The 12,080-nt window shown below is 40.4% G+C and overlaps 1 protein-coding gene across 1 annotated transcript in view; it reads left to right on the forward strand.

Moving 5' to 3' along the window:
- PTPRK (protein tyrosine phosphatase receptor type K) overlaps positions 1 to 12,080 on the forward strand; it is a 564,673-nt gene that overhangs the window by 470,494 nt on the left and 82,099 nt on the right. The window contains exon 12 of the mRNA XM_026649826.2: positions 10,349 to 10,622. Coding sequence (XP_026505611.1) covers positions 10,349 to 10,622 — 274 coding nt within the window. The remainder of the gene's footprint in view (positions 1 to 10,348; positions 10,623 to 12,080) is intronic.

The raw sequence follows: 12,080 nt of genomic DNA on the forward strand, positions 1-12,080 counted from the left end.
CCTCTAGTCTTCACAAAAGTGTTCTAGTAGTAGCAGCACAGTTCAGACAGACTGTTCACCATCTTCCCATATTTAGATGACCTGCTGCAGGGATGAAGTTGATGCTCTAAGCACGCCTGCCAGCCAGTCAGGAGGAACCAATGAAAATTTAAAGTGAAAAATGGAGTAGTGAACAGACAGTGAAAAACGGAGACAGTGAAATAAGAAGTGTGAAAGTGGGGATGTTGGGGAAAGGAAGTGTGTGTGTGTGTGTGTGTGTGTGTATATAAATCATATAGAATTATATATAAATCATAAAGAATTACATTTGAAAAAATTATTCATATTGCAGGGGAAATGGTTTTCTAATAGTTTTGCAAACCCATGAACTAATTTAAGAGGTTCCTAGAACTGTGAACTCCAGTGGATCACCCATTCTGACTGAAGAAGCAACAAAGAGGTGAACAGTGGGGTTATATGATAAACAATGGGACTATATTTGGCAGCCCAGTTGACTCCCAACAAAAGAAAACTTCTAAGTTTACCACTTTTTATTTATATACTGAAATTATGCAGCTGTGATATTTTTAAAGAAAAAAGTGTATAGTGTAGCAGGGAAGTCCAGAAACAAATAAAAAGGTAAATCAAATTCACAAACTTGCCATTGGTCAGACTGTGACATCCACCACTAGTGTTTCAGGATTTTTTTTCCTCACAGCTTCATCAGTCACATACCATCTTTATACCATGGTGACCCATGAATATGATGCAGATGACATGTTTAGAATATTGATAGTTGAAGATAACTATTGGCCTGGTAAGGTATTGTATTGTGGTCTATTTTCCCCCCAAGAGTTTTTGAAATGTAGCTTCTAAGGGAAGGCCAATAAAATAGATCCTTCGCCCTAGCAGGAAAGGTGTGTCCTTTCCTCAAAATAGCTGATGCAAAGGTCTGTCCATTACAAAGTTACTACCTGTACTTCCATACCCAGCACTACAACAAGATCAAAGAGTGGCCAGCTACATGTGTTTAACTGGAAGCACTTGGGGCAAGCCACTGAATGTCATAGTGACCATGAGATTGAATGCTTGACATGTTCATATGACTGTACATACATTAATTCTTGCAAGACTCAGGTGGAGGGGGAAGAAAAATAAGTGTGTGTCATCATCTCATTTTGCCGTTGGGGAAACTGAGGAGTTTGTTCCTTACCCAGGGCAACAAAGGGAGTCAGAGGAATAGCTGTGGTTAAATTCAGACCTTCTTGACTTCCTGTTTTCTTTATTATTATTCTTCATTTGCCCCCATTTCCTGTTTATTTTGAATACATACTGCAAAACACAACACTCACTGTGGAACATAACAGCATTCTAGAATACAGCCTATGATAAAGTGGTTTCCAGCGACTTGCCACTAAGTCCCCCCCTTACTGCTACTATGATGTAGTATAGTATTTTATACACCCTGGTCAGGAAAGCCTTTGCTGTGATGAACTACAGAATAACAAACAGTCCTTGCATATAACTTGCATATGTTGATCTATAATATATATGAAAGCATTAAACTTAAACAACATATGCAGCTGAACATTTGATTAAAAATGAGATAAGGGACAGAACGTTGAATCCTTTATGAAGATTATTATTGACATTAAAAAGGAAAAATACCATCCCTGAAATTATTCATATTGCAATCAATTATATATCACCAACATCTTATTACAGAAGATAAATGTAATACACTGAAAAAAGGGAGGAGGTGTTGCCTTATATATTAAAAATGTATACACTTAGACTGAGGTTGAGATAGAAATAAGAGACAGACTTGTTGAAAGTCTCTGCGTAAGGATAAAAGGGGTAAAAAACAAGGGTGATGTCATGGTAGGGGTCTCCTACAGACCACCAAACCAGGAAGAAGAGGTGGATGAGGCTTTTTTTAAACAACTAACAAAATCATCCAAAGCACAGGACTTGGTGGTGATGGCAGACTTCAACGACCCAGACATCTCTTGGGGAAATAATGATCTAAAACTCAAAAAGGAGTCCTACAAAAAGTGGAAACTCCATCACATTACAAAGGATGAATATAAACAAATAACACAAGTATGTAGAGACAAAATCAGAAAGGCCAAGGCAAGACACAAAACGAGATCAAACTAGCTAGGGACATAAAAGGAAACAAGAAAACATTCTACAAATACATAAGACATAAGAGGGAGACCAAGGACAGAGTAGGCCCATTACTCAATGGGGGGGGGAGGGGGAAGACAATAACAGAAAATGTGGAAATGGCAGAGGTGCTTAATTACTTCTTTGTTTCAGTTTTCACCAAGAAGGTGGTAGCTATTGGACGTCTACCATAGTGAATGCCAGTGAAAATGAGGTAGGATCAGAATCTAAAATAGGGAAAGAACAAGTCAAAAATTACTTAGACAAGTTAGATGTCTTCAAATCATCAGGGCCTGATGAAGTGCATCCTAGAATACTCAAAGAGCTGACTGAGGAGATGTCTGAGCCATTAGCAATTATCTTTGAAAAGTCATGGAAGGCGGGAGACATTCCAGAAGAATGGAAAAGGGCAAATATAGTGCCCATCTATATAAAGGGAAATAAGGACAACCGGGGAATTACAGACCAGTCAGCTTAACTTCTGTACCCGGAAAGATAATGGAGCAAATAATTAAGCAATCAGTTTGCAAACCTAGAAGATAATAAAGTGATAAATAACAGTCAGCATAGATTTGTCAAGAACAAATCATGTCAAACCAACTTGATAGCTTTCTTTGACAGGGTAACAAGCCTTGTAGATAGGGGAGAAGTGGTAGATGTGGTATATCTTGACTTTAGTAAGGCTTTTAATCCTGTTTTGCATGACCTTCTCATAAACAAACTAGGGAAATGCAACCTAGATGGAGCTACTATAAGGTGGGTGCATAACTGGTTGGAAAATCGTTCCCAGATAGTAATCATCAGTGGTTCACAGTCATGCTGGAAGGTCATAACGAGTGGGGTCCTGCAGGGATCGGTTCTGGGTCCAGTTCTGTTCAATATCTTCATCAATGATTTAGATAATGGCAGAGAGAGTACACTTATAAAGTTTACGGACAGTACCAAGCTGGGAGGGGTTGAAAGTGCTTTGGAGGATAGGATTAAAATTCAAAATGATCTGAACAAACTGGAGAAATGGTCTGAAGTAAATAGGATGACATTCAATGAGGACAAATGCAAAGTACTCCACTTAGGAAGGAACAATCAGTTGCACACACACAAAATGGGAAATGACTACCTAGGAAGGAGTACTGCGGAAAGGGCTCTGGGGGTCATAGTGGATCACAAGCTAAATATGAGTCAACAGTGTAACGCTGTTGCAAAAAAAGCAAACATCATTCTGGGATACATCAGCAGGAGCATTGTAAGCAAGACACGAGAAGTAATTCTTCCACTCTACTCCACGCTGATTAGGCCTCAACTGGAGTCTTGTGTCCAGTTCTGGGTGCCATGTTTCAGGAAAGATGTGGACAAATTGGAGAAAGTCCAGAGAAGACCAACAAAAATGATTAAAGGTCTAGAAAACATGACTTATGAAGGAAGATTGAAAAAATTGGGTTTGTTTAGTCTAGAGAAGAGAAGACTGAGGGGAGACATAACAGTTTTCAAGTACATAAAAGGTTGTTACAAGGAGGAGGGAGAAAAATTGTTCTTCTTAACCTCTGAGGGTAGGATAAGAAGCAATGGGATTAAATTGCAACAAGGATGGTTTAGGTTGGACATTAGGAAAAACTTCCTAACTGTCAGAGTAGTTAAGCATTGGAATAAATTGCCTAAGGAGGTTGTGGAATCTCCATCATTGGGGATTTTTAAGAGCAGGTTGCACAAACACCTGTCAGGGATGGTCTAGATAATACTTAGTCTTGCCTTGAGTGCAGGGGACTGGACTAGATGACCTCTTGAGGTCCCTTCCAGCTCTATGATTTTATGTTAAATTGCATCAATACAGGCAAGATCAGCTGCCAGACTGCTGCACTGGGCAGCACAGTGTGGGGAGGAGGTGAGCAGCCCTCAGTGGTGAAAGAACAGGTTAAGGACTATTTAGAAAAGCTGGATATGCACAAGTCCATGGGACCGGATGCAATGCATCCGAGGGTGCTGAGGGAGTTGGCTGATGTGATTGCAGAGCCATTGGCCGTTATCTTTGAAAACTCGTGGCGATCAGGGGAGGTCCCAGACGATTGGAAAAAGGCAAATATAAATACCTATCTTTTAAAAAAGGGAAGAAGGAGAATCTGGGGAGCTACAGACCAGTCAGCCTCACCTCAGTCCCCAGAAAAATCATGGAGCAGGTCCTCAAGGAATCCATTTTGAAGCACTTGGAGGAGTGGAAGGTGATCAAGAACAGTCAACATGGATTCACCAAAGGCAAGTCATGTCTGACCAACCTGATTGCCTTCTATGATGAGATAACTGGATCTGTGGATATGAGGAAAGCAGTGGACAAGATATACATTGACTTTAGCAAAGCTTTTGATACAGTCTCCCACAGAGTCCTGCACTTAGGACGGAAGATTACCATGAACTGCTACAGGCTGGGGATCGACTGGCTATGAGTCATATCTCCTGGATATGAATCAGCAGTGTGCCCTTGTTGCCAAGAAGGCTAACAGCATATTGGGCTGCATTAGTAGGAGCATTGCCAGCAGATCGAGGGAAGTGATTATTTCCTCTATTTGGCACTGGTGAGGCCACATCTGGAGTATTGTGTCCAGTTTTTGGGTCCCCCACTACAGAAAGGATGTGGACAAATTGGAGAGAGTCCAGCGGAGGGCAACGAAAATTATTAGGGGGCTGGGGCACATGACTTATGAGGAGAGGCTGAGGGAAGTGGGCTTATTTAGTCTGCAGAAAAGAAGAGTGAGCGAAAGCTATCTTATGAAAGGAGACTCAAAGAGCTTGGCTTGTTTAGCCTAACCAAAAGAAGGCTGAGGGAAGATACGATTGCTCTCTATAAATATATCAGAGGGATAAATACCAGGGAGGGAGAGGAATTATTTAAGCTCAGTACCAATGTGGACACAAGAACAAATGGATATAAACTGGCCATCAGGAAGTTTAGACTTGAAATTAGACGAACGTTTCTAACCATCAGAGGAACTGCCTTCCAAGCGGAGCAGTGGGGGCAAAAGACATACCTGGCTTCAAGATTAAGCTTGATAAGTTTATGGAGGGGATGGTATGATGGGATAGCCTAATTTTGACAATTAATTGATCTTTGACTATTAGCAGTAAATATGCCCGATGGGATGTTAGATGGGGTGGGATCTGAGTTATTACAGAGAATTCTCTGGGTGTCTGGCTGGTGAGACTTGCCCACATGCTCAGGGGTTTGCTGATCACCATATTTGGGGTCGGGAAGGAATTTTCCTCCAGGGGAGATTGGCAGAGACCTGTGGGTTTTTTGCCTTCCTCTGCAGCGTGGGGCACGGGTCACTTGCTGGAGGATTCTCTGCACCGTGAAGTCTTTAAACCATGATTTGAGGACTTCAGTAGCTCAGACATAGGTTAGGGGGTTATTACAGGAGTGGGTGGGTGAGATTCTGTGGCCTGCATTGTGCAGGAGGTCAGACTAGATGATCGTAATGATCCCTTCTGACCTTAAAGTCTATGACTCTTTGACTGAGGGGGGAATTGATAGCAGCCTTCAACTACCTGAAAGGGGGTTCCAAAGAGGATGGATCTAGGCTGTTCTCAGTGGTGGCAGATGACAGAACAAGGAGCAATGGCCTCAAATTGCAGTGAGGGAGGTTTAGGTTGGATATTAGGAAAAACTATTTCACTAGAAGGATGGTGAAGCACTGGAATGGGTTACCTAGGGAGGTGGTGGAATCTCTATACGTAGTGGTTTTTAAGGCCTGGCTTGACAAAGCCCTGGCTGGGATGATTTAGTTGGGATTGGTCCTGCTTTGAGCAGAGGATTGGACTAGATGACCGCCTGAGGTCTCTTCCAACCCTAATCTTTTATGATTTCAGTGAACTTTGCTACCAGTTTTAGTGAAGCTTCACTCTGCATACATTGACATTGATGTTCTGTTTCCACCATAAGCATATTTCACTGTCATAATGAGCATTACTAGGTAGATATTAAAAGATGACTGCCCCTGCTGCACCCTACTTACGTGCTCTGACTGTGCAGGGGGTAAGAGCTAAACTCTAGGTTCCCAGCCTCAAAGAGGACAGTGCTGACTAGCTTATTGAGGAGTCTGCTGTTCATTTTTCTTACAAACCAGGCATCCAGGGATGGTCCAGAGATAATTATATTTAATCACCTCTTTAATGTCCTCATTACTTCCAACCAATAGAGGCCCATTGTTTATAGTATACCTCCACTGATTCTGTAGTTATTTGCCTCTAAAAACACAGACAAAACTTCACTAAGATTAGGTTTTACTGTACTTCTGTCTCTGCCATAGCCCTTGGGAAACAGATGTTCCTTAATCCAACTCAAATCTACAGGTAGCTGTCAATCACTTCTTAAAACGCTACATGCTGTGGTAGTCACAGCTGTAATCATGACTATAATCATGTCTTGCTGGTCAATTGTTATCTCATAATCTCTAGTTTTCTTTATGGCCTCCAGAAGTTTTAAACCAACTGTAGACAAGAAATGCAAAAGGGGAGGGGACTGCATGATTCAGAATTCGTTACAAGACGTGTCGTTTTTCATCACCAAACTAGTGGCTCAGATCCAGTTAGTAGCAGTTAAAAGTGGTTACCTTTCAGTGGTCCATATTAAGTGATTTGTAGTCCCTTTCTGCAGGGCATCCTAAACACAGCCAATAAAACCGTGATATTACATCACACCTTCAAATTTTATGCCACATGTATTACAAATAATCTATTTCAGACACATGTTAGATATTTTTCAGGGATGTTTTTGTAATTGGAAATGTGTTTGTATCCCTCTGGCTGCTTTCATTACACCATGAGTCCAACAATATGGGCCACAGAGGGAAATAATAAGGCAGCAATTACAACTTAGGTTAGTAGTGAGCCAGACTTCCAGTGGAACCTAGTAAGGGCCAAGGTTGTAACTTGACCTGTTTAGCACAAATTAAAGGAATCATGTGCCTTGTCTACATTAGACCTTTAAAATGGGTTAGGTAGCACATGTTAAATCTGCGTCGAGATATGGCCCCAAGTATGGACAGTATTTATCCACACCTCGCTGAGGGTTGATTTTGGGGGGGGGTTGAGGTCCACTGGCAGGGTGGCAGGCATTGAGCCCCTTAACTTGCTCCTTACTTACTTGTACGTACTGTGGCATTTTGGTTAATTAGGTCAGTTAGAGATTAAAAGGGTCTCTATATGCCAAAGCTCAGCAGAAGAGCTACATTGCCCCCTTCTCTCAGGTCTCTCTCTCCGCTTATCTGCCCAGCTCTCATTGCCGACAATCTCAGAGCTTTTGGGCACCAACAATCTACTCAGCACCATCTCTCTTTTTAGAATAGCTCAAATCCTGTTTAACCAGCACAGAGAGAGGGAGAATATTGTCCCTCATTACTTCCAAACTTCATTTCTTCTTCCTATTTATCTCTTTCTCTCATTTTCTTCTCCTTTTGTGTACTGGCTGCCAGCAAGATGAAGAGAATATGACTTGCATCCTACAGATTTCTTGAACTCCAGACACTGGCCCATGTAAGTGCCCTCTTAGGGTATGGGGCCTCACCTATATATTAATGAATATGCCAAAAAACTTAGTTGTGAAGCAGTTAGGGCTGCTGCTCAAACAGCATGCTTGACTCAAACACTCAAAAGCTAGAACATGAAAAGTTAAGTCTCCTAACCATACATACCCTGTACTCTTCCACCCACTGGCCCACACTATGCTATTATTACAACCTCTTTACACCCCAGACCAGACACTGCAATCTTATGGATCTTCTCCATATACCCCTTTACCAAACTCCTCTCCCTTATCAATATTATTTGTGGATGTTTGGTGTAGTGATGTGTGTTCTGGGATGGGATAGTTTTGGTAAAAGGGTGTGATGTAAGGATGGCGTCTTAATGGTCCTGACTAGACTATTTAAATCTCCATATGCCTTTTGAGCTTTCAGTTTTGCATTCGGGCAACATTTCAAAAGGCTGTATGCACAAGCCTTTTAAAATTATTGACGAGAGGGATAAAAAAATCTGGAGTTGGACAATGGAAATAACCAATTTTTTTTCTTCATCTACTAATTATGGCACATAAAACTCACTTTAGAGAAATAATGCTAGTTGTTTTTTTTTTAACTATAAAAAATAATTACATAACCCCACGCATCCCAACAGACCCTATGTATATGTTTCTGATCTTCCTTCTACAGTTTGTAGTTTTTAAGCTACAGTGGCCTGCAAAATCAGTTTTATAATACTCACTTTTGGGGGGTGGGGAGGAGAGGATTTTTAATTTATTAGAATTTGCAACTGATTTTCTGAAAATTCAAGCCTGACTCAGATGACATGCTGCACATTTTGCGGTATATTTTGATCCAAAATATCAAAAGTATTGCCATGAATTAAATTGACACTGTTAAAGTTCAATTGGGTAATATGTATCTCTTCTACCTCACTCCCTCAGTCATATTTTTGACTAATAAAAAGAAAATATTCCTCTGAAAGTGAATAAACTCTTGACACCCTCACTCTAGAAGGACTGATATGAAACTATGTTAAAAACTCCACTTCTGAGCTGAATGACACAACAGTATATTCCAGGAGATAAGTTTTCTTGCAGTCACATGTGTGCACATTGAGATGGAGGGAGGGATAGCTCAGTGGTTTAAGCATTGGCCTCTTAAACCCAGGGTTGTGAGTTCAGTCCTTGAGGGGGTCACTTAGGGATCTGGGGCAAAATCAGTATTTGGTCCTGCTAGTGAAGGCAGGGGGCTGGACTCGATGACCTTTCAAGGTCCCTTCCAGTTCTTGGAGATAGGATATCTCCATTTATTTAATTTAAAAAAAAAGTCCTTCCACTCTCCCTGCTGGCTTTATTCATGTAAACTGGCAGGATATTGCAATTGACAAGTTTCCTGCTCTCCTGGCACTTCAGAGAACAGAATACTTGTCAATTCCAGTCAGTTGGCAGCTCTCAAGAAAGGAGCTGCAGAGAATGTGAAGCAACAGAGTGACACTTCCAAAACTCTGGTCAGTTTCACTCCTCCTGTTTGGAAGGCTTTTAAGCAGAAATAAAACTGACAATCTTGTCAAGTTAATTCAACTGTTTCTGCTCTTGCCTACAATTGGATGAGCATTTTTCAAGCTCTGGGGTACAAGAAATCCTGCCCCCTCCCCCCCTTTCCCATCGCTTTTTTTTTTCCAGCATAAGAACTCACCTCTGTACTTCATTTTAAAAAATACATTCTGCTTCTGCAGAACATTAAATGCTGGTAATGAGTTGGTAACATACGGTGGTTATGTAGTTCCCCAACAGGGAAAGAAGATTTATAATTACCTGTTCTCTTTAGAGAAGGTGATTTTGAAAAGTGACCAAGCTTTGGACCATTTCAAGAAAGGTATTGGCAGGTTTGGGTTGGAGTTTTAATAGGCTGAATGCCATCTGCTTCAGCAATTTGTAACATTTTATCGTTGACAACTGCAGAAAAATGAGGCAGTCTATTTTGGTGGAGTGGACAGATTTCTGTCCATCTGTGCTTGTATTACAGCATGTCACTTGTATTTTAGATCTGCATAGCTCTGAGCCAAGATAGATGCCATAGCAAGGTCAAGAGGTGGAGAAGCCTGTCAGCACATTCAGTCTCTGATGATATGACAACTGCAAATTGGTGCTTCAGGCACAGCCTGGAGGCAGTCATTATGTTGGGCCTTGAAGCTGAGCTTTCTGTAATATCATTTCAAAGGAAAATGCTAACTTCAAATGCTTCCGAATATCAGACAAAGAGCTTAATCTATTACAATGTCTATGGTTAATGTCAGAGTCATTCATGGGTTACTTAATAACAAAAAATTTCACTGGTGAGGGATTTTTTGTTTTGTTTTGTTCCTTTTTGTCTTTAGAAAATATGTTGAAAGAAGCAGTATTGAAAGAGTAAGAAAAAATAAAATAATTGTATGTGTAAAATAAAATCAGTGAATACCGTTTTTCTGCTCTAGGCTAGGGCTGAAAGTGGTTTATTTAAAAAAAAAAGTGCATAACAGTAGTGTAGCATTTAATGGCTGAGTTGCATAGCTTCAGCATAACTTTTACAAGCTTTTGTTTCTCTTTTCCACTGTCTTTTTAAACTGACCACAGTGCCATTTGGCATTATGTTTTTGTGCAGTGTGAGATTTGAGAATCACAGATTACCTGATCATTTTTTCTCTCTTTAAAAAGTGCTTACCAGATTGTTGTTGAGGAGCTGCATCCACACCGAACAAAACGAGAAACAGGCACAATGGAGTGCTACCAAGTCCCAGTCACATACCAAAATGCTCTAAGCGGAAGCTCACCATATTACTTTGCTGCTGAATTGCCCCCTGGTAACCTTCCTGAACCAGCCCCTTTCACTGTCGGTGACAATAGAACATACCAGGGCTTTTGGAACCCACCGCTGGCTCCTCGGAAAGGCTACAATATCTATTTCCAAGCCATGAGCAGTGTTGAGAAAGTAAGTACCGACCATATTTTCCTGTTGGAAATAGCTCAGAAGGTATCCTTGGTGATGAATCTCAAAGTTCGACGTACTTTGTGTTGGTGATGGTGCTGTTTTAACCTTGCACTAGCTTCTATACTGTAACAATATGGCTTTGAGCCATTCATATTTCACACTGCGCCTGCTTCTTAGTAACTGTTACTAGCTGAGAATTTAATAAATCTCAGTAATAGTTTGAATGAAATAATTTCAGCTGTGTGATTCTGCCTCCTCCGTAAATAACATCCATTATTCTTCTCCTAACTCAATACTTACACACTTCAAAAGATTAGATTACTGCAGCATAAAGAGAACTTACTTTGCTCAGCAGGTTAATAAAATGATGAAAACTTTTCAGGATTCTGACACCAAACATCAACTAAAAAGTAAAAATCCACTGATTGTGAAGTAACCCCATGCCCATGGTATGTTTGTGAGCATCTTTATACACAACTCTGCTTTGATTGCTTGACTACCGTGCAGTAGTTAAGGGCATGGCTTTGGATTGCTTTCATTGCCTCCTTCCTTTTTTCATTTTTGACACAGTTGTTGCGCACTGCTGCTGATTCTCTATGTATATTGAAAAGAACAAAATGACAGGAAGCTAAACTCTGAAGAGGGTTCCAGGTGTGAAAAACAACATGACTTTTCAAACCTCATGCTGTTGTCATTGAATGATTTTCTTTTGTAAACTGAAATATGGGTGTGGGGAACTGTGTTCAGCACAGTAACTTGAGGTATTTAAATAGTCAATTTATGAATTACGTTTTAGATAAGTATAGTTCTATGGGAAATTGCTACATTCTGGGTATAGAGCCCCTATATCAGCTGTGCAGGGGGGTTAAGGGAAATTGCTGGGATATGCAGCTGGATTAAAGGCAAATGATCTTCACCAGGTCCTTCTGAAAGAAATAGAAGCCATTTGTACCCTTCTATTTGGATTTCTGCTGTGGCTAATAATAAAGCAATCATGACTATTGACTAGATCTGCATTGAGCCTTTTGAATGAAGTCTCACCTATATCTATAATTATGAAAATTGCCCCTTCATCATATAAGGGTAGGAAAAAATGAAATATCTAATGAAATTGCACACTGGAGCTACTATGGAGCTGAAGGAATTTTCTGATGAGATAGACTTTTCTCTTGCTAGACTTAATCGAGGCAAACAACAGGAAAGAAAAGCTACCTGTCACACATTCATACACATTTCCCTCACCTTCTACATTAACCCACCTAACAGCTTTGTTGGCTTCCAACAACTAAACTAGGTTCTTGAGGAAACTGATTTTTCGTACAGTATGTAGTGATTTAAAAATATAAACAGAACCAATAACAAAAAAAAAAAAAAAAACAGATCCATTTTTCATTTTCTGTATTTTTACAGGTTATAACCAAAAGGTGAGAGAGAGACTTTTTTTTTTTTTTTATTGAT

Source organism: Terrapene carolina, unplaced genomic scaffold (assembly GCF_002925995.2).
Source record: "Terrapene carolina triunguis isolate 2854851 unplaced genomic scaffold, T_m_triunguis-2.0 Scaffold85, whole genome shotgun sequence".
Taxonomy (NCBI): domain Eukaryota; kingdom Metazoa; phylum Chordata; order Testudines; family Emydidae; genus Terrapene; species Terrapene triunguis.